A 26,412-nucleotide genomic window follows, 5' to 3' on the forward strand; every position below is an offset into this window, starting at 1 on the left:
TTCATAGCAATTTCTATTTACTTCTATTGTAATTAGAGCACTCTTTACATGGCCCATTTAATTTTAGCAGATTTATGATATAATGGATGGGCTAAGGTTCTCTGTGAACACAGTATATTAATGCTTTGTTACACTGAATTACAGTATTTCAAAGTTCATTAAAAGTGCGGTTAACTCATGGACGTGCATCTCAGTACGGGAGAGATATTTCCCTTTATTGCCTTCATTTGCTGCAGTGAAGAAGAAATATGCTGGTTTGGGAAGCTATAGCAAGGGATGTACGTGGTGTTGTGAGGAGTGAGCATCAGATTGTCTTAAACATTCTCTCTGTTTAGGACTATTGCGGTTATTCCATAAGGGAAAATTGTACTTTATTAAATCAAGTTGAAGAGAGAAGTTTTAACTAACAGTGAAGATGATGCTTTTTTATTGTTCAAACCTCCTATTTGTTATTGGTTTGATAACGTGTCAGTGCATGACAGTGTTAATGCATAGTTTTATATTGCCATTAATATAGTTATAATTAGAAATGCAGCTGATACAGTACATGGGTTTAATACAGCATTATTAATTATACTGCATCCTCGCCAGGAGGCTGCTACAGCCGGTTCTCTTAGAGGCTCAGAGACTCATTGTAATATGTATTAAATGCACATTGCTGCAGCAGAAATAGCTTTATGGAAAAGCATATTCCCACTATAAGCCGGGCAGAATGACAGTGTAAGTGCTACTAAGCACCCTATCAACATATTTAAAACCATCCTGCAAATGCATTTGAACTTGCGAACAATGAGCAATGTGCTCCACTGCTGCAGTTCAGCTGGGTCTGTGCAACCCACTAATCCTCGCTAACAGGCAGTAAATTATGTACCTCAAAATTTATACAAATGCCTGCCTTTGACATCAGTGGGCACCACCCAGGTTTCACCTTCAGGATTCAGATAATCAGCTCTCATTCCTACTGGCTTCCCTCAAGACCAGTATGGAAATAAGTATGTGTCTGCCAGGGATCAAATGCTTTTGGAGACAAAAGTAGGTACTGAAAACATTACAGGATACTATCATCTCCCCATGATACTTTTACACAAAGCGCTCTGTTCCTCTTTTGGCCTGACATAGTTTCAGCCTGACAGAATCCAGCAGGCCTGCTTGTTTTAAACAAGAGCACATCCTATTATTTTTTTGAGAAATGAAGTGTAAAATTAATGCTTATTATTTTGAGCTCAGGAAAAAAAAAAGGGCAAGAAACCCAAGATTCTTGTTTGCGGTGCATCGCTCATTTAGTGTTAAAATCAATTGATCCCCACGTAGATGCACTTACGGAGAAATGGGAGAAGATCTAGCACAGCAAGCAGTAAAAATCTGCATTTTATTTTACAAATGAGAGGGGCTGCATAATTCACTTGAGTTATATAGGTCTCTCATAGGTGCCTGTCATGTTTAAAAAAATGGAATAAAAATGAGGGAAATGATTATATGTTTTCTCTTACTAACGCCCAGCGCCACATGGTTGAGCGGAGTGTTGGCTGTCACGCTGCACCGTCAGAAAGCTGCCTTGCATGTACCTATATGATCTTATATAATTCAAGAAAGCTATTCTCCAAAGGTGACTGAGTATCCCTATACATACGCTGTGTTTCCATGTAAAATAATATGCTGTAAAATGCCACAGAGAAGAGAGTGATTATAGCAGCAATTCTATCTATATCTTTGGGCATTTTCATATTTTGAATACACATGCATGAAAAGAGAAACGTTTGTCATGCTAACCATGGTACTTTTTTCCCTCTTTTTTCTTCCTGGATGGTTTTATAGACACAAGAAATACATAATGGACTCCTGTGGGAGTGGAATAAAAACCCCCACCGGTGAGGAGAAGGCCTTATAATTCAGAAGTGGATTTGCAAATCGAAAGGTCTTGCCTCGAGTGGGATAAATTTCCAGATCTGCAGGAACCCATTATGTTTTATTATTTTTCATTCGAGTTTTAGTTTGTTTGTTATGGGTTTAACTATTTAAAATACTGCAGGGATCAGCCAAGAAAATACACAGTCTTTGTTACCTAATTAAACATATGAAGCCTGTAAGAATATACTTCAATTGAAATGTTGAATATTAGATATATTGTTTTTTCAAATTCTACTGAAATTATAGGTATTTAGGCTGCAGAAGGAGCAGTTGTCTAATCAGCAGTGCGTGTCTGTCGATATTTATGAACACATGTGCTCACACAGGACCAGAGGCTGTGTATGAATCACTGTTTTCCAAATACCCAGTATGTGGAGAGTAGAAAATTAATGTCAAACATGATTTCTCTGATTTACTCGTTGAAGGCATTCGTCGCATTCCCCTAGTATCTGCTTTGTCCTCTCCAAGTTTATGGCGCTGTTACGCCGCCGTACGCAGCGACGTGGCCGGGGGTGCGGAGCAGGGATCGCCCCCCTTCCTCCCTCCCCGCTGGGGCGGCTCGCGGGGGCCGCGGGACGGGACCTCTTGGGCAGGGGTCTGCCCTGGGAAGTCAGGCTCGCGAGGGGAGAGGGTCGGACTGGGAAACCCGTCCTGCAGAGAGGGCGATGTGCCCATCCTTGGTGGCTGCCCAAATAGAGAGTAACAAATCTCCTCGCGTCCTAGAAATATCCCAATTCCCGGTTACGGCCGCCCGGGGAATTGTGGAGCTGCTGCTGTGGAGTCATTAGTCCTGTCATCTTGCTGGTCTTGACTCTCTCTTCCCTGTCCCTCTGCTGCCGCCTTGCCTCCTTCCCAACCCACCCGCGGCACTGCGTTTCTCCCACCCGCGGCGTTGCAGAGCAGCGTGGGGGCGTTCGGCCCCGCAGCCCGCCAGTGCCCCCAGAGCATGCCCTGTCCCCACAGCGCACCTGCCCCCAGAGCATGCCCTGTCCCTGCAGCGCACCTGCCCCCAGAACGTGCCCTGTCCCCACAGCGCACCTGCCCCCAGAGCGTGCCCTGTCCCCACAGCGCACCTGCCCCCAGAGCGTGCCCTGTCCCCGCAGCCCGCCAGTGCCCCCAGAGCGTGCCCTGTCCCCACAGCGCACCTGCCCCCAGAGCGTGCCCTGTCCCCGCAGCCTGCCAGTGCCCCCAGAGCGTGCCCTGTCCCCGCAGCGCACCTGCCCCCCAGAGCGTGCCCTGTCCCCACAGCGCACCTGCCCCCAGAGCGTGCCCTGTCCCTGCAGCGCACCTGCCCCCCAGAGCGTGCCCTGTCCCCGCAGCGCACCTGCCCCCCAGAGCGTGCCCTGTCCCCGCAGCCCGCCAGTGCCCCCAGAGCGTGCCCTGTCCCCACAGCGCACCTGCCCCCAGAGCGTGCCCTGTCCCCACAGCGCACCTGCCCCCAGAACGTGCCCTGTCCCCACAGCGCACCTGCCCCCAGAGCGTGCCCTGTCCCCACAGCGCACCTGCCCCCCAGAGCGTGCCCTGTCCCCGCAGCGCACCTGCCCCCAGAACGTGCCCTGTCCCCACAGCGCACCTGCCCCCAGAGCGTGCCCTGTCCCCACAGCGCACCTGCCCCCCAGAGCGTGCCCTGTCCCCACAGCGCACCTGCCCCCAGAGCGTGCCCTGTCCCCGCAGCCTGCCGGTGCCCCCAGAGCGTGCCCTGTCCCCACAGCGCACCTGCCCCCAGAGCGTGCCCTGTCCCCGCAGCCTGCCGGTGCCCCCAGAGCGTGCCCTGTCCCCACAGCGCACCTGCCCCCAGAGCGTGCCCTGTCCCCACAGCGCACCTGCCCCCCAGAGCGTGCCCTGTCCCCACAGCGCACCTGCCCCCCAGAGCGTGCCCTGTCCCCACAGCGCACGGACGGCTCGGTACCAGCACGTGCCGCCACGCGAGGCACCGCTCGGAGATCGCGGTGGCCCATTCTTGTTCCTGGCGCCGTGCTCCTGGTGCACGGAGGGCCCTTTAAGGCGGGCTGGCTCCGAGAGCCCCCCGCGGCCGCGGCCCGGCCCCATGGCGCCGAGCTCCCGTGGCCCCATGGCGCCGAGGCAGCGCTGAGCCGGCCGAGGGGCTGCGGGGTGCTGCGCCGCGCCTCTGCAGCCAGCGCGTCCCTCCGCCTCGCGAGCGGCTCTGGGGCGCCGCGAGCACCGAAGGCCCTGCGGAAAACGTTTTCCCTCCGTTCAGCCATTTTAGAGGTGTAAAAAGCTATTTGAAAGCAATTGTAAATAAAGACTTTGTGCTTTTGAAGGCTCAGGCTGTTTGCAAGATCCAAATATATTTGGCAAGGGATTAGTTCACAACATAATGTAGAGATTTTTAGATGTCTTGGAACTAAATATAGAAGTCAGTGAGATTTGAAGATTTAAAAATAAAGCAGAGCATATGCCAAAAGACAGAATCTCTATAGTTTTTAAAATATGTTTTCATGAGAATTTCACATGTACTGCCATAATGAAGAGAAAACAGATTCTCAGGAAGTATTTGCAAAAAATGATTGCAAAATTTTAAATTTTTAGATGTTTACTGGTCTATATAAAGCAGATATTAACCCCTCCCTCATTTCAAGAAAACAAAATGGTTATGTCGTGTTTACTTGTAGGAATTGTTTTAATATGGCTTCAGTACCCAGCCAAAGCCATTCCCAGCGGCACCCCCCCAAAAATCCAAAGTCAGTAAATAGAGAAACACATTCTCTAATGAAGTTAGCAGGCTTGAGATGATGCTCGTTATCGTTTCTCTATGAGTACAGCTAGAACGCAGGAGCATTTAAAATGGGCCCTGTGTATTCAATGCAGCTCTTGGAAAAACGCTTAAGATATGTTGCATGGAAATTACACATTCAAATGACATTTAATGGTCTCTCCTCAGCTTCAAAAAAGCCAAGAGATGTAAAATTAAGGCCGACACTTTGCTCTGGATTCCTGCTATTCCCTGATAGTTTCTTCCTCTTCTGTATATTTGCAGTGTAATGTGAGGCGAAGACGGCATTTCAGCCTGCTTCCAGTGTTGTTGGTTGAATTCACACTGTTAAATTCATTTTAAATGCTGCTAGAGTATTCAATAATACGTATCCAGAGCAGCGACGTGCTGCCTTTGTGGCGCGAGGCGAGGTGGAGCGGTGCAGCCTTGTCACCAGCCCGCGAGCAGGAGTGTGTGTTGCTGGTAGTTTGATCACAGCGCCGCTTTCATCACAGCTGCAAATAAATGCCCCTAACTCTGACTGGGGGCTGTACACCTGAACGCGTTGCACGAGTGACTAGGCAGGCTTTTGTAACGGGCACGAGTGACTAGGTAGGCTTTTGTAACGGGGATGGAGACGCGGCGACGTCTGCGGGCCCTTGAAGTTGCGCGAGCCCGCGCCAGCCTCGCGAGCCGGCTGCTGCCTTGCCGACGCTAATCTGCTGTGTCACTAACAAGTTGTATCATTTGAACCTTGCAGAGGAAGGCATCAATCATGAGTGCAAGCTGTGTAACCAGATGTTTGACTCGCCAGCAAAGCTCCTGTGTCACCTGATTGAGCACAGCTTTGAGGGGATGGGAGGCACATTCAAATGCCCTGTTTGTTTCACAGGTAAGACAGTGAGACCGAGACAAGCCTCAGTGTGCATGGCTTGATCCAGAAATGACACACAGGGGATTTGTAAAATACTGTATTCCTTTCCTTGGGAGAAGAAATACTGTGCTTGGAAATGTTTAAAATATAGCCAGTCTAAAACCAGAGCTAGCGCTGAGGAACTGCACTTTGGTTTCTGACACCGTGCAGCACTGTCCCAGTGCAACAAGCTCTCTGCACTACGGCTCACAATTAAAAGCCTTTTAAATTGCAGATTATGGTGCGAAGGTATGATATGTTTCCTAACACAGCAGTTGGGAGGTATGGGCCTGCTCTTGCAACCCCTTATTCACATGAGTAAGTAATCTGGACAAGGCCAGGTAGCTTGTGGTCTCACAGTGGTTAGACTCGTGTGAGTAAAGGTTTGAGAAGAGGAAATTGTATAACTGTGTAGGTTTGACAACTGCTTTCTCAGAGGTCTCTTTAGGGCCACTTTGCTCGTGGAGGCACGTTTCACACTCCTGCTCTTTTCTGAGTGCGCATCTGAATGCCTGCTATGTATTCATCCCTTGCAGTTCATTTTAAGCTGTCTCATCAATGCAAATGATCTTGGGTGATCTTGGTTAAAGGACCTGCAGCATGTGTTTAGAGGATGCCTTTTATACACTCTTCAAAATAGTGTTTAACATTTAAGTTTTCAAACTGAAAGATGAGTATCACGTACGTGTGTGACTGTGGTCCTGCTGTCAGTAAAGGGACACTCAGCACCCGTAATTTCTTTAACTTCAGTGGGAGTAAGGTGAACACTTCGAGAAGATACTTCTTGTGAGCTTGGTGTGAATTTGTCCTTTCCTGAAACATGCTACAAAATAACTCCTTAACCAAATGTGTTTAATTCCACTGAAGAAGCTGTTTTCATATGCTGATGATCATGCATGTAAAATGAGACACAAATTAATTGAGATATACTTTTAACCAGATAAAGCCTGGATTCAATATATTTCCCTTCCAAATTTCACTCGATAATTAGGATGTCAGTCCAAAATCATAATGCAGATGCTGTGGTATTTATGGTGCTAAATCATAGTCTTTATTTTGAATGGATGACCTGTTTAAAAGGTCTGAGAGTTGTGACAGACTGCCCTTTCAGATTCACGCGTCTGCCAGAAATGCTGTTCTGGGCTATGCATCTTCCCGATCAGCCATCAAGGCCTCTCCTGGCCTAGTTGTCCTGCATTAAAAATGCATCCGGTGCACCTGCGGTGGGCCCAGGGCTCCCTGCAGGAGCAATGACGTCCTTTCTTGGTTTGATGATTGAGTTCTTCCAGTTACCTGTGGACAGTGTTAGCTTTATGTGAAATATCAAAAATCTATATAGGATTTAGAGTCTGTTAGAACTAAGCTGACTGTCAGCCAGGAGACTCTAAATTGACTACTTGGAAGAAAATTCTGCTGAACCAAGTAGAGCAGGCGCTTCTCCAGTAGATAACCTTGGGCTTTTCAGAGTCTTTGCAACTGTAAATGTGTAGTTCAAGAAGGGATGTGTTATGTGAAGCAGTCTTAACTAATCGTACTGTGTTGTTTCAGTTTTTGTACAGGCGAATAAACTGCAGCAGCACATCTTTGCAGTCCACGGGCAGGAAGATAAAATTTATGACTGTTCCCAGTGCCCACAGAAGTTCTTCTTTCAAACAGAGCTTCAGGTATGTTTGCAACATGAGTCAAAGCAGTGCTAAAGCTGTTGATTTTTCCATGTGTAATCATCATCCTTTTGCAGCATTTAGAAAAAGTGCATATGCTCAGTGTGGTTTCTCCTTCTGCTTTTAAACTGCAGAAGTCTCCCTTGGTCTCCTTCTGCCTCCCTGGGTGCTACCAGGAGACAGGGGTCTCCGAGTACAGCTGGAATGAATAGATAGACAAGACAGATATCATGATTTTTTATGAATATTTCTCTTGACAGTAGCGTTGCTATGTCCTGACATGTCTACGTCAAACTCCTTGTAAATAATTTCTTTTTCTCTATTAATAATTTAGGGACTGATTAACATACAAAGACTAAGCAAACAGCAGCATGCCCCCCGCCCCTTCCTCACTGTCAAGTCAGAAGTGAAGGAATTTTACCCCCCTAAGTACAGAGCAAAGTGCGCGTACAGTTGAACGCAGTGCTTTAATTAGAGGAGCCGCTAAGGCAATAGCACGTTAGGTTCCGGAAACCAGGCATTACCTACCTGTTTTGCTGTCGGCTGCCGAGCCCTGGCGAAGGCCGCGCTGGTCCGCGGCCCTGCGGGAGCCACGGCTCGTCTCGCGGGGCGGCTGCTCTCACCCCTGCTGGGGTCTGCCGCGGCACCTGGCCGGTTTGAAAACCAGACTCCCGTGTATCAGCTATCTTGCCAGAAAACGACTACCAGAGCTTTAACTTTGCGGGTGCTCGGAGAGGCTCCGCACGCGAGCTTTACCTGTGCAGCGCTGCCGCCGCAGTGCTCCCGCCGTCCCCTGGCAAAGGCAGCCTTTCCGTAGCACGCTACTGTATGCCTCATTTAAACCTATTAGCTTTGTAATCTGTGATTTGCTTAAACTTTGGAGGGTTTTTATTTATCTTGCTGAATTCCCAAGCTGCCGCCTCTTGTGTCGTGCTGTCATGCTGTGGAAGGATGGTTGATCTTTTCACTTTGTTGATTTTATTTTTTTTTTCTCCCAGGGGAATTTCTTCTTTCCCTTGTTCTAGCAACCTGATTTGCATAAGTGTACAAAAGTTTTAATGATACCTTGTTAATATTTTAATAAAGTCAGCAGATTTTGTTTTTGTGTGTTCTCACTATGAACATTTTAAGAAGGCAATGGTGGCTTGCAAAGGATTTTTCCTCCCATTTTTCCTTTAAAGTGGTGTTTGGTCAAAATGCCAGCACAATTAAAATGGGTGCGCTGGCTTCCTAGGTCACTGCATTAACCTTTAAAATCAGATGGTCAAATAAAGAGAACCTTGTTAAATTATAGTCTTAATAATGACTTGCTTTTTGCAATTAACCATTTTAATTACATAGTGTTTCAGTTCTGAAGTGTTGTGCATAGCAAAATCTCTGCAAATAGCAGCTTTAATCAGATAAATTATAATTGTCATTTTCCAGTTTTTACGTAGGATTTATGTGCATTTAAAATTTCTCTGCTTATGATAATTACACAAATAGTTTTGAATGGTTTTGGCTGAATGAACATTTAATACTTAGCTGCACAGTTTTAGTCCTTATTTTGGTTGTTACTCAGAAATGTGTGTTTATTTGATGTCAGGTATTTTATTAATTCAAATACCTGAACCACCATATGGGTGTAAATCAGTTAGAAATGCTGGAGCCTTTTGAACCAGTCTGATTTGGCATGATTATCTCATCAGCTGCTTATTTGTAAGGTGCCTGTTCTGAATTCCTCAGCTGTTTGTTGTATTTTTGTTGAGTAATGAAGATTTAGTATTATTTTAGTGAATCAGTTGTTCAGCTGCTCTTAACAGTTTAATCTGCATAAACCTTTCAGCCTCTTAACAGTGCCATTGTTCTTATGTGGGAAAATCACCATCCATCAAATGGTTCTGCTTGATGAATTTGACTTTTCAGTTCCGATCTTGCTTTCCCACTGGTGTAAAATAACAATTATTGCTTTTAAGCAAAAATCTGAACCCACGCTTTGTTTTACTTCTTTGTATTTTTAAGTGAAAGCACTGAAAATACTTTTTAAAAAATTGAGCATTTAAATATTTCAAGAAGAAATTCAGCATGGTGAGCTTACAAAAAGGCAAGAAAAACAAGGAGAGTGGGCAAAATGATATGCAGTGGAGGGAAAAGGTAGCTCTTAGAGATGTCATGGAGTGGCATGGATTAGCCCTGCTAATTTGTGGATATTTCTTTAAACCGTTGCATTAGACACAAAGGATGCCAGGAAGGGCAGATGTGTGCCATGTGACGAAAAAAGGTTGACACTGTAAATGTCCATTTTAGTGCTTGGTGCAAATACTGCTTCAGCAGCATAGCACCCTTGAAACACCCTCCTTCCATTTCTGAAATAGTAGTTGTGTTTTAATATATGTTTATGCTTCGAAGTTTACTCGGTTTGATGGAGCCCTAAAACCGAGGCTCGGGAGAGCTCCGAGGAGCCAAGCTCACTTTGTGTGCGCTATGGAAACTCCAGTGCGCATCAGCGGCAGGTCGCGCAGGGGTGAGTCAGCGAGGTTACGCTGATGATATTGCCGCAAATGAAACAGGATGTTATTTAATTGCCTACTCTATCTCATTAAAAATAAGGAAAGAAAACATGGTAAGGTTAGGTATGAAACCTAATGAGACTAGTACGTATGATAGCCCAGACAGGACGGAAGTAAAATCAGCGCGCTGTTAGAGCAGAAGAAATCTGAGGCAAGGCTAGCAGTTCCTCGTTTTTCACGTCCTCAGTTCACAGTGTGGTAGTTTGTGAAGATTGACATCTGTGAATACGATGAAAACCTCCCCCAAAAAGCAAATTTATGCATAATTTATAGAACCTCAAGTCTGTGGCATTTCATTCCTCCCACTGAAATGTTTTTACTGAAACAAGCGTAGACTTTTTTTTAGGAGTTAAACTGCAGTTCACTCAAGTCTCACACATACTGCAGAAGGAAACAGCCTGATCCCTAGGACCTGTATTATAAACTAACCATTAGCTTTTAGCAGAGTGCAGAAGCTAAAATGGCACACAGGCCATCCAGACATGGGAAATGAACTAGCTCTTTGACAGCCAAAATGTTGGTCTTTGCTACTTCAAATATAATAGGGAGCCCTGCCAACTCAGAAGATGGGTCAGAAATTGTGATATCCAGTGGGTGTTAAGAATTATATTTGTGCTGTTGTTTGCAATTCTGAAATACACACCCTTAACTGCTTGCATCAAGAATTATGTTAAGCAAATTGTGCCTGAACAGTGATTTTTAGAGGAAACTTGAGGAGGATTTTCATAGGTAGCCTTTTGCCACACTGTTTTTCCAAAGAGCCATCACATAACCAAGGAAGTATTTGTATTTAAAGGATTAATTCCTGCTGTTTGCTTGTGTACTGTTAATCATACTGTTTCCTCTAAAATGATTACAATTGATGAAAACTAAGGCAAGGGATATAATAAACAATGCACAAATAATCCAGGTACCGAGGGAGCAGGGTACCTGCCAGGTCTTTCCTAGCGCAGGTGTTCAGGTATTTTATTGCCTGCTATGAATAAAAGGCTTTCTTTTCTGTTCAGATTTGGAGATATGTCAAACCACTAAATTAAGGGAGCTTCACTGGAGGAATTTGCTGTCATTTTAAGTGCCCAGTTTCTTTAAATGTACACCTATCAAAAGGAGAGTGGCTACTATGGCTCATTGACCAACACTGTGGTCTGTCTCCCTCCTCATTTTATTTTATGTGAAAAACTGGCAGTTTTCTTATATCCATAAACAGGCATGAACTGCTGCACAGAAACTGTACGCATTATATTAATAATGATTTACCATGAGTGTCCTCCAGGGGCTTGATTTGGTCCACATCAAAGTCCTTGGGATTCTTTCTGCTGATTACAGCAGATTGAGCCCTAAGCAGGTTGTCTTTTTTTTAAGAAGTCGGCTCTTAATGTCAGCTCGATGTTGGACATGTCTTCTGTAGCGGACTGTGCCCTGCCCAGGTGAGGGGACCACCGCAGTGGGCCCTTCCAGGGCCCGATTTGGCCTGTGAGTCTGTCAGCCAAGGCAGAGTCCCCTTGGGCCCCGCTGGCAGTCAGGGCACGGGGGACCAACAACTCCAGCTCTCGTGAGAGCGGCCGCTGGGGCACGGCCGTGTCCCCTGAAAGGCTGGGGAGGACGCGAGCCCCGGGGCTCGCACGGGACCCGTCCGCACCCAGGCGAGTCTACGGGACCACCTCGAAAGGCTCAGTCCACACCCGAGGTCCGAGCACCGATGATTTGGGGTTTGTACCCAGGTTTCAAAATCTTTTGGTAATCAATATCTCTGGCTACTACTTGAAGAACGGGCCTTACCTACTTCTTGGGGGCACAGGAAAGCTTAATTAAATAGGAGCAAAATTTTTCTTCCAAACAACCCTATATGCATGCAGCACTTCAGAATATCTCAGCACTTCTGTCCTGAAGTGTCTGTCCATAAGGTCAGCAATAGAAACACAAATCTATGGTATTTTGAGGATGTTACAGAAAATATTTTGCACGGGGCAGTGGGTAGGTGGCAGGGCAAACACGACCTGAAATGTGACTGTGTCTCAGAGCAGTACTTTCGGTTATGCATTTTTTGCTGTATTTTAGAATTTATGCATGGCTTGAATGTTAAACACCAGGAGCCTCTTGCTGGAAACAAACCACAAGCTCTAAATGTCATATGAAGTATCAACAAAATTATGTACAGGATTGTTTCTGCTAATTAACTAAAATTTTAGTTTTTTCTTTTAAACAGAATCTATGTCTTTGCCTTTTGGCTGTTGAAAGGCTCTTCAGAGTCTGTCATCTATCTCTGAATTTTTTTGAATATCAGTCCTCCTTTAAAATCCTGAAAATGACATAGTCAGTTATCCTAGCAGATTTGGCTAACATTTCTTTAAAAATGTTGCTGTGGTGCTTGGAGCATTGTTAAATTTTAATTATTAGTAGTTATAAAGCTAATAAATTACAAGAAATCCAAAATCTATTCCAGCCATATTGCTGGGTTTCATTCAGACACAGCCAGATAATTATAACTAACAATAATTAAAAACTGAAAGTGCTGTAGGCACATACCCATCATATTGAGTCTGTCTGCCTGAAAGTCCTTTATGGACTGCAAAACCAGATCTGTTGTCACAGGAGTAAAGAATTTAGCCTATTAGGTTTCTGGTTTTCCGCATGTATTTATACATTCTGTGGAGAAACATATGACTGGTTGCAAATCTTGGGTTAGGAACAGGCTGTCACGACGGCCAAAGCTCAGAAACCCGAGCACAGCTACGCGGCAGCGTAGCCGCAGCTCGGTAGCAGCTGCGTGTGACGTTGTGTGGGGGTCGTGCGGGAGGTTTCCTGGGGTCTAGCGAGGTTAATGCTATGCTTGAAAGCAAGGGGTGTTTGCTCCTGTGTACCGTGTGATTTGCCGGCACCCTCTTCCCTCGCACAAAGAGAGAGAGGTGTTTCCCGGGGCTGAGGCTGGGGGATACCCTACGGCAGCCGCTGAGCCAGGCTGCGCCGCCTGCCCGCGCTCCGCGGGGCCCCTTCTTGCTGAAAGCAGAAATCTCGAATTGCCCTCTGTTTGACATGGTGACAAGATGCAGCATTTTTTGTTTGGAAAGAAGATTCTGATCCATATATTGCTGCATCTTTATCATCCCTGGGGTCTTTTCAGTGAGACGCAGACAGATCTCTCAAGACTGCAAAGAGTCACCTGAGATGGAGGTTGGAAATGTCTTTGGCTGGAGCAGTCTGTCCCGTAACAAAAAGAGCTCCTTGATTTCTCACACCATGAACGCTGTTGTGTGACTGGTCCTGGCTGACATGTACCTAACTTCACATTAATGTGTGCAGAGTATGCAGCAGTGAGGCAGAGTAGAGATTTTTTTAAAAAAAAAAAAAAAAAAAGAGGAGTCAGGTGAAAAGCGTTGTTTGAGTCATTAATGCACTTAAGCGCACCCAAGTGTCAACATGTGTGGTCAAGTGTAAGGAGGCATGTAGTTGCAATGTGGCAGTGCTGGCACACAGAAGGGACTTCCTACAGCAGAGATGGCACTTGGATCTGTTATTCAGGCTGCCCAACCAAACCCGTCGTTGCCTGTCATCTATGCCCTAGGGCAAGGGTCCAACCAACTTTTGCATAGGCACCATGCCATCCCAACAGATGGGCATGAGTGTAAGCCGCCAAGAGACAATGTATATGCATCAATTGTGTTTATTGAAAGCACAATTCCTGGTTGGAAATGTCCAAATGTCTATTTATTCTGAGCTAAGATGCCTTTAGTTAATGGATAGGGAAATAGCATCTAGCATTGAACTATTTACTTTATATAAGTCACAGAACATAAAGTAGACATGCACCCATACACGTGATGTGCTGAATATAGAGGGCAGTTAAAGGTCTATCATGATTCACAGAGCCCTTCATAAAATTGTGCCAAGGTACCGCCCTTCCCTAGGTATCATAGGCCAAATTTTGTAAGAGCTGGACATAGACTACATAAATCACCGGCATGTTCCATAATAATGTGCATGGACTCAACCTTTTACACTTGTGGGTTTTCTTTTGCACGCAGATGTCTGACCGCAGCTCCCCATTTAGTGGTGGAAACCATTTTATTTTCATGGGTAAATGAGTGTAACACGCTCATCCAGACCAAAGCTAGACTGTGGTTTACACATCCTTGCTGAAGGGTTTTTTTTTCATGTGACAAAAACAGAGAAAAACCTATAATATACAAAATTTCTGCTTTTATATTCAAAAACATGATTTCCCACCAAAAGAGTGATTTATAGGACAATCCAGAGGAGAGTTTAAATGCACACATTAAAGGATGATTCCTTCCCCCAACTTACTAGCTTTGTTCAGTTAAGACTTGTTAGTGTTCTTGAAAGATTTTTTTTAAAGACCCCTCTGAATATACAGTTTGGTATTCATAAACATCTGGGCATGCTGTACATAAATAAATGAAGCAGGAATGTTTCACTTCCAGATATACTAATGCATTCCCATCCTTTTGGAAACCGAGCACGTGGACTATGTTACTGCTGAACATCCATTCTTAACCAAAAGGAGGAAGAACAAGGAAAGAAAGGGGAAATGGATTTTCTTTCTGAAGAGCAGATTGCACTCTCTGGTCTGGCAATAACAATTACTAATGACATTTAGAGAGAAATTAAGGATGAGAAATGCAAGTTGGCATTTCAGCAGTGCCAGTCAGTAACATTGCATCAGAGCTCACAGGAGAGATGAGAAAAAGTTTAGGGATGGAAAATTAATTTTGTTATGTCAACAATTAACAAATACCTTTTCTTCATTCTTTGCTACACTATCACAAATTACCACTGTGATAGTATTTAGCAGCTCCTCAGGTGAATGAAATAGCACTTTGAAATCCTCACTACTGGAGGGGAACACACAAGCTTGTGTTTTATTCCATTTTGTTGAAGAGAGAAGAATAGAAAAAGGATCAAACTGACCAGGGAGAGAGAAAAACAAGTTCTTTAACGTGCGATACCAAGAATATTCTGTAGTGGCCTCTCTCTGCAGATGAATGAATTAAGCTTACCTGTGCTTTTTCTGTAGTTGTTATTCCTGCTTTATTAATTTGGAAAGACAGTGTGCCCAGATCCATGCAGGAGAGCTTTGGAGGAGCCAGACCCGTGATGACCTGGTGACTCTGGTCTGGTAGCCTCAGACCTTTCATTCAGAAGGCCTTTCTATCTGGATAAGGTGAAATTTCTATCCCCATAGGAAGGTGGTGAAAGCTGAGTTTCCTGCTGCTCTGCATGTAGCAGCATATTAAGGGTGACGCTAGGTGTGAAGACCTAGTGCAGGTCTGAAGAGCAGGTGCGGTGGCGAGCGGGCCGCGGGCACAGCTACCTCCGCAGGAACTGGTTTTTGGGGAACTCCTTCCCAACGGGGCAGCTAATCAAATAAAAAGAAGGGTTTGAGTTTTGGTTTCACTTTTTCTCCAAAACATCGCGTCACAAATTTTCCTTGCAGTCACTGGTGGGAAGGGGGATGGATCTCTGATACGGCCACTGTGATTTTCTGCTGCTGTGGAAAGTGGTTTGTGGTCTCTGATCACGGATTAGCTCTGTTTCCTCCTGTAAGTGTCGCTAGAGTCCAAAGGAACCGACTTCAGTGTTCAAAGGAACGGAGACGGCTGCATGTGCAAGGGCAGACCATCAGCTTTATTTACGGAAGGTAGTGGAAGAGGCTCAATCAGCCTCTGTTTTAAGCAGCTCATCGGAGGTGGTGTACAACACGCTTTTAAAAGTTCAGTCTCTTCATTTGCTTGCTGCTAGAGCAAAGCGGGGATGCTTGTCCAGACATAACAGTATATGCCTGAGTGTTTTCACAAGAAATGTCTAGATCATTAAATATAATAGGTCTCAGCTGCAGTTTTGATCACTGAAGCATGCACACAATTCATCACAGCAAATTAGGTACGTCTTTGTAACTTATCTTTCTGCAATTTGCTGGCACTTTTAGAGAGCTGAAACTTATATTGTATGTGCTGCAGAAGCCATTTCAGATAAAATATTCTGTGTTTATTTTTGGAGAACAAGGATTCGCTAATAACAAAAACATGGAGCAGTCTGTGTTTCTGTTTCTGCATCTTGCAGAACCAGCAGTAGTACCAGCAGAGATCCCCAGCCACATTCATTATTTATATATTTTAGTGAATTTCTTGTCTGCAGTAAAAGAGATGTAAGCCTCAACGTATCAGCCTGTTTGTGCCAAATCCTATCCTACCGCCCATTCAAGAAACCTGAGGCAGCCGTGGTTCTCACTCATTACACAGACCATTTATCTGATTGCAGTTTTGTCCTCTCTGCCTTGCTGAAATGTGGCTTGTTCTTTAAAAGCTTAGTTTGACCTTTGGAAAGAAAAGGCATTTGCTATTTTAATTTTTTTTTTTCTAAAGAGAACCAAAACCAAAACCTACTTAAATGGAGATTGGCATTCAAAAGCAGCGCAGTTATTGAAAAGCATTTACTTTATTACTGGAAGAGGACAGACGCTAGTGGACTTGAAAATTGCATTTCAGTGGATTCATCAGTGTCAGTCGCTAGTTAGTCTGTGAGCAGATGGATATATTTGTAACAGTTAACGGGAATTTATACTCTGCATTTTTACATTTGCCTTCAGAGCACTGCTATCTTACCTGCTGATGGGAAGGGTTTGGGGATTTATTTTACTCTGTATTTCTGGGAGAGGGTATGTTTGTGTTTCTAATTGCAGGTATTTCTTACATCATAGAAGGGCCTCAGTTTTCAGAAATGTGAGTGATATATAGCTAGTGTGTAAGGAAAATGTTGTAAAAGAATCCCCCAGTACAGCTGCTGCAGAAAAAATAAACATCTCAGCCTAAACCTAGATAAACCCCAAAGGACTGAGAAAATCATTTTCAATAACCAGATATTTTTAACTCTGTGTATGAAGGTAGTAATCACCAGTCGCCTATATTTGCATCTAGGGCCTGCCACAGTCTAATTGCTTGTCTTTTTTTCCCCAGGAATTTAAGGCTACTGGTTAACAGAGCAATGCATTAAACATTCCAGCTCCAGAAGAGAAAGAAATACTGCTCTAGCCTCTACTATGTGGCATCTTTAGGTTTCGGGGATTTCGTTTAAATCTGAAATTTATATCCAGGAGAAATAAATTATTAGATTGTAAAAGCAGCTGGGGAGGGAGTAAACACAGTCCCTTTTGTCCTCTATATCATTTCCCCAGGAAGATAATAAATGTATCGCAAGCGTCATGTGTTTTTTCAGTCTTGCAAACATTGTGTGTGTTGTATTTTAGATCTGAAGCTGAAGTTTTTCACATAGGAAATCCTGGATTGATACTGTGCTGCTATTTCCTACTGCTGTGGTGCTGGTGAAGCCTCCATCACTTTTACCATCAGAAGGAATTTGAAAAATAATTTCTCGAAGAAATTTAAAAGTGTCTTGGATGTACCTCTGATTTGCTGAGTTAGAGATGTAGGGTTTAATTCTGGGACTTCTCTCCTTGCTCAGCGAAACGCAGTGGGAGCAGGGTTTCACCTCTAGATGCTGGACTGAGATGAGGGTGGTGTGTCCTGCCCAGGGCCTGTTTTTCCTGCACGATTTTAAAGAGCAGGGAGAGATTCCTGCTAATCCTTCACCAACTTCCCCATTCCCATTGCTCCGCGAGGTCAGATACCCGGAGCAAGCGTGAGCAGCAGTCAGGAAAGAGTGGGACCTGGTAAGAACAAAAGAAGGAGGAGGAGTTAGAAAGTAAGTTGGTAACTTGCCTTGCGACTCCCGGATTCGTATTTAGCACCTGTCGTTGTCTGCATCTCGGTGCTTTTGTAGTGAAGGCTGTGTCGGGTTTTGGGCCCAGCCTACTTTCCGGGAGCTGAGATATGGCTGGAGATGCAGCAGCCTGGAATTGCCTAGCCGCTCGTTCATTTTGAAGTTGCTTTCAGAGAAGTATGTTCAAACATATACTTATGTTTGGGCGAACAGTACTCTGATTTACCATCACCTTCTGAGAATAAATAGTTTTATGTCACACTTTGACCTGAAGGGAAAGGAAGAAGGTAAAATAATGTAGAAAACAGTTGATTTCAAGATTGTGCCTATTCTGTGGTTTCTGCTTATGTTAAAAAATGGCCCAGGAATGTTTCGTGGGCAGGCTGAGTGCATTTGTGCAGTGACCTGGACTTAGGCAGTAAACGCTAATGGACTGATTGCTAATACTCTCTTCTTTCTTCATGGTTTCCTATGAATAGAGTACCTTGCAATATACTGAGCTGCCTATCCATAATGAGAGTAAGGGGGCTCTACTGGAAAAATTTAGGTTAATACAGATAACACAGCGCATGCTGAGGAGTTCAGGGTAGAGACAGCTCATGTCTTTGCATGAGGTCAGCTTGGGTTCAGACGGGGTTTTTCACCCCGGCTCAGCTGTAGTCCTTCACGAGCTTCTCGCAGAGCTGCTGGAGCACCGGCGGGCCTGGCTCGTGCCGGGGGAGGCCGGCTCCGCGCGGGCTTGCACCCCGGCGCTCGGGGAGACGCTCCCGAGTGCCTCTGCGTCAGCAGCCCAGCTTTGGCAGCTCCATCCAGTATAGCTCATAAACTCAGCCGTGCCTGAGCTGATTGATTTTCCGCAGAGCGTCTCCTGCGTCCTCCGTAGCGGCTCCCGGGCAGGCGATGCCAGCGCCTCGGTCCTCTCCGCACCGACCGCCTCCGCCGGGCCGCGTTGCTCAGGCTTGGCACTGCACAGGACGGCCGGAGCTCTGCCCCGACTGAGCTGACCCCCCAGGACAGTCCCCTCTTTTGTTTCTTCCGCACAGTTAAACCTGAATAAATTGCCCTGGGCGCCGAGGTTTGACGGCCGATCGCGGGTCTGCCGTCAGTGTGGAAAAGGTGTGGAGAGGAGTTTCAGAATGCGTTTGCTTTTGAAAAATTGTGCTCCTTGGTGCTCAGACACACTTGTAGGCTTTTGCATGAAATCACGATAGTTTAAAATGCAGTTTTCTGCTTAAATGTCAAATTTTCCTAAGAGCAGTGACACCATTATAAAGTGCTGGCTGGAAAATCCAGTGACACGGCCTCCCTGTTTTGTCTTGTGACGTCTTTGAGGAGACGGCTTCCTCTTGGTGATATTTTGGCCCCACTTTTACTTATGGGAACAAACCGTTGGCTTTTTCACACTAATAGCTCCTTTGGGGTTAATTCCTCGAGCCAGGTGGGCAGTGTGCTGATCACAATCATGTCTGCAGATTTCTGCTCTGCTGGTGGTGTGCACGCTAATGGGGAGGCATGTAAAGTACTTTATAAACAGTAGCCTCGCTATTAGAACCAAGAGACTTGTATTGGAGGATTTTTATACCCCTTTTGAAATTAGAAACCAGCAATAACAGCCATTATGTCCAAGGCAACAGGTCACTGACCAGTCGTTTTGTCAGCACAGCAAGCACATACCACGTGGCTGGAATAAGAGGAATGTATTCATGACACAGGGCAATACAGTTTGTCATATCAGGATCGCATTAGAGGGAGTTTTACTGAGTAGCTGCTTTATAAAAGCATTACCAATAAAAGAATTGTGCTAACGTGTGGTCTGGATGTGGTAGGCTCAGCTCATTTGAGGTCAGCCTCTTTGCACTTGCTTATTTGGTCCAATGAACTTTATTTGGATGAAACTCCCATCATTGTTGCTGGAGAATATTGCCCAAGTGGAGCCTGGAAGATGTGCCCCCGCTAATGCCTGCATTAAAATTCACAATTAAGTCTAAGTCTGTTCCCTACTTGATCCTTAACACCAGCAATACTAAACTGTTGCTACAGAAAAAGCCACAAAAAATCGAATGCTGTTCAATGACCTTTGCTGTTCCTAAGAACAGCAGGGCAGGTTAAGGAGGCAGTTTTAGGTTCAACTTTGAATTTCTGGGCCTTTGTTGGTTTATATTCCCATGGAAATGGTCCTTCAGTGAAGCTTTTTGCCTACATGTTTTGACTGGTGAAGGTACTATGTCAAGCAGTTCCCTTTTGCTCTAAGTATTTTTGAGTAAAAAGCGGGTCAGGGTGTCAGAGTGCCACCCTGGTCGTACAGTAGAGACCAAATCAGGAAACTATGTAGTGTTTATAGAAGAGCCACAAAGGTGCCTGGCGATGCTGCCAGCCCTCAAAGAAAGCAACAATTAACGGGCTTCTGCAATGTGCTTTACCTTAGATCAAGGAGGGATTAACGAGATACCCTTCAGATAGGCTTCAAATAAATCAACAAAGCTATGATGCAGTGACACATTTTTGAGAGGAATAGCTAATAAGGACTCCTGGAAAATGGTTTTCCCCTTGCAAACGATTTTGAAACACTTTGCTTCCCTGAGTAGGGCCTGTAAATGGATAAAAATAGATCAGCATTGGGACCGGCACTGAAATCTTTGGCGCAGCACAAGGAAAGGGATATATATGTGCACGGTAGATATTTTCTCGGATTAGCCTCTGGCTTGTGTCTCAGAGTAGGTTCGAGTTGCGGCGTGTGTTCATCGGGGTAGCTTGGAGGTTTGCCGCGTACCTTCAAACCCCGAGCAAGCAGGCGCGGGGTGCGTACTGCTGGACGCTGAGCGTGGGAGCCGCCGTGCGGGGTGGGGGCTGCGGCACGGGCATGGGGTGCTGCTCCCGGGAGCCCCGGCCCCAGCGTCAGCTGCTGCCCGGGACCCCCCCAGCCCTCCCCGCTGCGGCCAAGGGGCCGAGTCGCTTGGATGGCGCTGGGGTAGGACGTGCCCCTCCCGCGCTTCGGTACGCGAAATCGCCGGGGTTCGGTCAGACGGAAACGCTGGGGGCGGCGGAGGGGAGGAGCAGCGCAGGAATTCTAAAAATATTCCGTTTTCATGCACTTCTGACAATAGTAATTAAATTTGTACCCCTCCCTTTACATTTTAGAAGTGTAAGGTTCTTCCCTGGGTATATTTTGATCTCGTGCATGACATACTGTAGACTACAAGCCACAAGGATGCTGATAAATTTGCATTTCTGAGTAAAATTCTCAGGAGCATGCAGTCCCTCAAGACAGGTATTATTAGCTCCCTTGTTTCATTGGGTGCCTGAGTGAATCACAGCGTGTTTACGGCTAGTTTCTCTAACAGAAAACGCTGGTTATCTCTTAATAATGTATTCTCCAGTGTTTTTTATTTCCAAAGCACCATGGTAAGGAAATTTTCCCAAAGGCTTTAGTTTGCTTTTTTACTTCAGTGTTTTACCCAGTGTTTTTGGAAGAAGCGTATAGACTTTTCAGTGAAATATTTAATAGAATATGAGGGGCTATGCCAGGCTTAAACTAGCATTTGGAGTTCATTGGTAATAGATTCACCTTGTTTTATTCTGAGTTTTTAGAGAAGAAAACAAGTAGATGGCAGGTCTAGAAGGATGATGATACAGAATTATTAGTCTCAAGTGGAAAGGGAAAAACATGTTAGGTGAGTTGTCAAAGTCTGATTAGGACTAAACAACCTGAATTAGAAGAGAAATTAAATTCATAAATCATTTAAAAAATCCTTAGCTATTGCAAGGAAATGCTGGCACTGAGAAAAATTACTGTAAGAATGGTATTTGTTTAAAAAGGTAATTTTTTAAACCCAGACTAACATAGAAACGCCTATCAGAATTTGAGGATGTGTGAAAATTAACAAAAGCAGCCTAAGCGTAGAGATGAAATGGAGCGAATACCTTGCTCAGCGCCTCCAAGGCGGAAGGCGAGCGCCGGCGACCCGGCGTGCGCAGAACAAAGGCCGGCCGGGGCGGGGGGCATCCGCCTGTGCCTCCGTGCCTGTGTGTGTGTGTGCGTGTGCGCCTGTGCGCCTGTGCGTGTTTGGATGTTGCAGAACAATGCCCGGCAGCTACGTTTCGATATAGAACAGTGCAAGCCGCAGAAAAAGATTTATTAAAAAAAAAGCAGACGGCATTTAGTCTGTCGTGTGTTGAGCACAGCTTTTTTTCTCTGTAAATATTTTACGGCTTCTGAATCTTCCCGTGGACCTCAGTCCGAACGCCAGACCCTGGTGTCGCCGGCACCCGCTCTGCAACGGGAGCGCTGCGGGCTCAGCGGCGCGGCGCCGGGTTTCCCCGGGGTACGTGGGAGCGGAGGCCGGCGGCTCGGCTCCGGGTGCCTATCACACACAGAAGTGCAGATGCCGCTGCGGACCGCGGGCCAGCTGTGTCCTGGTGCAGGTCGGCCTTTCTGCGGCCCCGTGCAAGGGGAAGGCGTATTTGGCCCCAGCGTACCTAGGTATGTGCAAGTACCAGACTACCAAAGATGCAGGTATTTCCATGTGAAACAGCCAGCTCTGCTTCTCTGCTGACACCAGTCCTCCAGATGTATTTTCTTAGACACTTGAAGTGATTTTTTTTGGTTCAATAACTTGTAAAGGACAGCTTCCTAACTGCATTTGTTCAAGTGCCATCTAAAGTGCGCTAACACTGAGACTGACTGACATATGGCAAGTTATCAGATTTGCAGAGATGTGAAGGAAGCAGTAACACAGGCAGACTTTCCCCTTCACAAAGGATGTGCCACCTTTCGTTTGCCTCTACCTCGATTTCAAGGGATTCTTCAAATAAAAAAGGGACATGTGAACCTGTCTTGCCTGGCAATTTTTTTTTTTATTGAGTACCATGATAACTTGGAGTTCACTTGTTACAAGCATTTTATGTAGTGGGTGAAATATCAGGGGAAAGGGAAGAAATAATACTGTATTTCCTGAAAAACTAAGATCTAAACAGATAAGTGTCACTGGGTAGGAGTTACCTGAAACAACTGGAAGGGGAATTAACACCTGGTTTTATGGGAAACATTGGTTACCACTATCAGTTTTAATGAAGTGTATTAACTAAATTGTGTTCTGAGTATTCATTCAGCCCTGTTTATGGCACACTCTTGAGTACATTTACTGTTTGTCAGAAGTGCAAACTAGTGAACATATGAGGCTTTAAGACAGGCCATCTGTTAGTCTTAGACCCTTGGATAATTGTCAAACAGTTCTAAAAATAAGCACATACAAACTGCAAGGGGGTGCAAAGGTGATTTTTCTTTAGTGTGTGTGATGGCAAACGGAACGTAACAACCAAAAAATTAAAAATAAACAGTTTATCCTCTGATGCGAGTTTGCTCTCCTTTTCTCTACCTGTGTCGCACTCTTTTTTTTCCTGGACTGTGCTCTTTTTTTTTTTATTTAGGTTTTTTGCCTTTGCTCTTCTGGGTCGTGGCATCCCTTGAATGCCTCTCCAGTTTAGGATTAAAGCAGCACCAATTTAAGGCTCACAGCTTTCCATAGAGAGCATAATCTCCAGTGGCTAAAGCAAGGGTCTTCTTGTGTCCTCTGACTAAAGTAATCTCTTTATAAAGTCAAGGCATAAAGATTTTGATCTTTATGGATTGCTGTTAGATGAAAACAGTAACTGTGCACATACATGTGTGTGCTTATGAAAATATAATGAAGGATAATGGCTGAGAGATTTTTGGACAATTTTAAATTCAAATGATGCAAAAAATAGTTTGAAGAAAGAATGTTGCAGATGGTATTTTGTAAATATTTAGACATTGTAACTTCTGTTCATAGCAGTTTGGAATTTGTGTTTGGTCTGCTTTTTAAACGTTCAAATGTGAGACTTGAACCTTTGCCTCGAGTCAACAGCTGAATTTGAGGATTAGCCTGTGTCTTGCAAGCTGATGCATTGACATTAAAAGGAGGGATTGCTTCTCCTCTTTCTCCCAGCTCAATCCGTAAGAGACAAGGGAGAGTAAATGAGGAGGAAGGAGCAAACCCCAAAGGAGGCCCCTGCCAGGACCCTGACCCCTGGGCTCGCAAACTGCAAGTGCCAGGCGTGTTTTGGGGTACTGGGAAGGCGGAGGAAAGCCCGGCACGGGAGAGGCTTCCGGCCTCTTGCCTGGAGGACCCCCACACGATGGGAAAAACGCGGTGATTTATAGGAATCACCTTCCAGTGTCACAAGCTCACGCAGCCGTGTTCACGCTTCGCTGCTGGAGTCCGCGTTTGCTGCCGGGGTCGTTGCTGTTGGCTCAGGCACCCCTGTTTCGCCGACCCGGAGCAGTGGGGGCTGCCGGGGCGGCAGCGGGGGCTGAGCGAGCCGGCGCTGCAGAAGCGATGCGCAGGCAGCAAAACACGGCGTACTTCCACTCCCAGAGATGTAGACATGCTCGTATTCACGGGTCACCCCATGGGCTAATCACCAGTTAAGTTTCATGTTGGCTGTTTGTCACATGAATCTATTATCTGCATAATTCCTGTTGAAATGATTTGAGGAATGGTTTCTGTTCATTTTAATAGGATTTGGAATGAGAGAGAGGGAGGCTTTATAACCTTTAATCAGAGTCCCAATCCATGTATAAAACTGTAGAGGGCTTATGAATTTCACTAGAAGATGGTGGGTGTCGCCAGCCTTGTTGTGCCGTTTCTTAACCCCTGTATAACATATGGTCTTTTAGGTGTATGTGCTCACATGCATAGACAGTATACCTACGGAACGGCTGGTACCAAATACCTCGATACATAACAGATGCACAATGGCGCTATAGACTGGATGTATTATGGCCTCAAATCGTTATCACACCCCTCGCAGTTGCATTTTATTTTTTTCACCTGCTCCTGTGTAGTACACCTGTGACTTGTTGGCAGTGAATTTTGTTGCAGTGTGGGAGCCTCTCAGCTTGACTGCCTGGCTTGGAGCTCTGCTCCATCATGTGCTGCTTTCCTGTGTGTGCTTTTTCTCTCAATCTTTATATAGCTTGTAAGAGTTCTTTTAACTGATGTAAGTGATCATCTTTCAAGCCTGATGCCTTCCTTCTTGACATAGTGCTCTGAAAATGGAGATTGTCATGCCACTGTTTTCATAATAGTGCATGTGGAAAAAACACAGAAATATTCATTGTAGGTGTCCTGCAAAACTGGCTTGATCCACATCCAGAGGGCAGGCAGGGGGTGTCCCCAGGGATGAAGTGGAGAGCGATCAGTATATGCACAGACAATAATCAGCCATTCTTTGAAATCTTTTTATTTCCTTCAGAGCCTGTCGCCCAGTTTCTCGGTCACAGATACTTCCACAAATGGTTCATTTGGGGATTGTGCAGCAAGTAGAAAATTCCACTTAAACACTGAGACAGCCCTGGGGCTCGAGGTAGTTGCATTTTTCCCACTGACATGGCTAACAGAATTGCTATCCGTTTTGCATGATTATTAAGAAAAGAAAAAAAGAAATTTTCCAACCTTGCCCTGTAAATAAGCTGTGACTTACTTGATCTTGACAGGTGACTTAGTGCTGCTGTAGAGTTTTCCAGATGCAATAATGTCTCAGAATGATGTATTCTGTGGGGTATCAGCTGTGAGCCGAGCATAAACCAGGGGACCTAACAGGAGCTGTGAAAGACCATTTTTAATGTTCAGTTTCCAGATTATGTCCTGCCTCCTGCTGGCCCCCACGCACATATGTAGAGATGTGCTTGCGTGCAGGTAGGCATGTGCGGACACACACATAGGCAAGCCTGGATATGCGTCGTTTTTGTGGCTGCTGCATTTTCCTTTGGAGATCACTGCTGTAATTTTTATTTTTTTATTATAATTTCTAGAGTTGAAAAATCACTTCAAAGCTGTTTTCTGCTAGCCCAGCCCTACTACTGGGAAGGTATGGGAAGGTTCCTAATTAGTCAACAAAAGGCTGTTGGGTAGGAGCACTCCTGTAGTGTTGCACATTTCCAAATGCTTCCTCCATTCTGGCCTTCACGGCTATGGTCTGCTAGCCTGGAACGGTTCGTGCTCACACAAAGGTGAGCTGTTTATGCCTGGGACTTCTCGGATGCTTCTGACATCTGCAAAGCACAATTCTAATAAGCCCCATACTCATAGGCCAGGCGGGAGAAGCAAGAAGACACGATGTGGGGGTTAGTAGGAAAGGGAGAGACTGAGGTTGCCGGACTTCTGCTGGAAGCCCTGTTTGTGTGGTCTGAAATACATTTTAGCAGGTGAGAAGTCCACCCTGGTGGACAGGCTTCTGTAAGTCTTCTGAATATACATCAGGAGTGTTTATGGAGCTCTTTGCACGTGCAGAAGCTCGGCAGCTAGTGGTCACCAGCATGTGGCATGCGGGACTTAGGCTTTTGTCCATGTAGCTCGAGCAGGGTCTGTTTGCTGATAGGCAGGTGGAGGAGTCAGTGCACACAGACTCTCGTGTCTATAGACATTGCAAGTACGTTTCTAAAATCGCTTTTAAAATGTGGCTCTATTTATTAACTGCTTGGTCCAGGGACTAGTCAGCATATTGATTGCCAGTAATGAATGCAAAGGGAATAAATGGTACATTCCCAAGATATTATCATTAAATCAACATTTGCATATGAAAAATGTATATTTTATCTTTTTAACTGATAGCTCTATAGTATGTTTAGTTTTTCAGCTCCTACCTGACTCAGCTCTGAATAGCTGCAGGATTTGAGTATAATCTGTTTGCTTCTTTGTGTAAACTCTGTTCATAAAAACAGTGTATTTGTTGTATTAGGAGTGTTCAGAACATATTATTAACCTGTGTTTGAGGAGGGAGGGCTTACAATGAAAGCTTCATTATCAGATTTAGAGCCACATACCATTCCTTTATTGACCTGCCTGGTGTAATCAATGCAGAAGCCACACAAGTTTGAAATCATGTTGCCTGACTGTAGACTGTGCGTCATGC

At 45.2% G+C, this 26,412-nt stretch overlaps 1 protein-coding gene across 6 annotated transcripts in view; it reads left to right on the plus strand.

Moving 5' to 3' along the window:
• ZNF423 (zinc finger protein 423) overlaps nucleotides 1-26,412 on the plus strand; it is a 219,717-nt gene that overhangs the window by 190,529 nt on the left and 2,776 nt on the right. For 5 of the 6 annotated variants that reach the window (XM_064519574.1, XM_064519575.1, XM_064519576.1 and 2 more), the window contains 2 exons: nucleotides 5,382-5,513; nucleotides 7,083-7,198. In XM_064519574.1, coding sequence (XP_064375644.1) covers nucleotides 5,382-5,513; nucleotides 7,083-7,198 — 248 coding nt within the window. The remainder of the gene's footprint in view (nucleotides 1-5,381; nucleotides 5,514-7,082; nucleotides 7,199-26,412) is intronic. The other variant, XM_064519577.1, reaches the window with a different exon arrangement.

The sequence above is a fragment of the Dromaius novaehollandiae genome, chromosome 13 (assembly GCF_036370855.1).
Source record: "Dromaius novaehollandiae isolate bDroNov1 chromosome 13, bDroNov1.hap1, whole genome shotgun sequence".
Taxonomy (NCBI): domain Eukaryota; kingdom Metazoa; phylum Chordata; class Aves; order Casuariiformes; family Dromaiidae; genus Dromaius; species Dromaius novaehollandiae.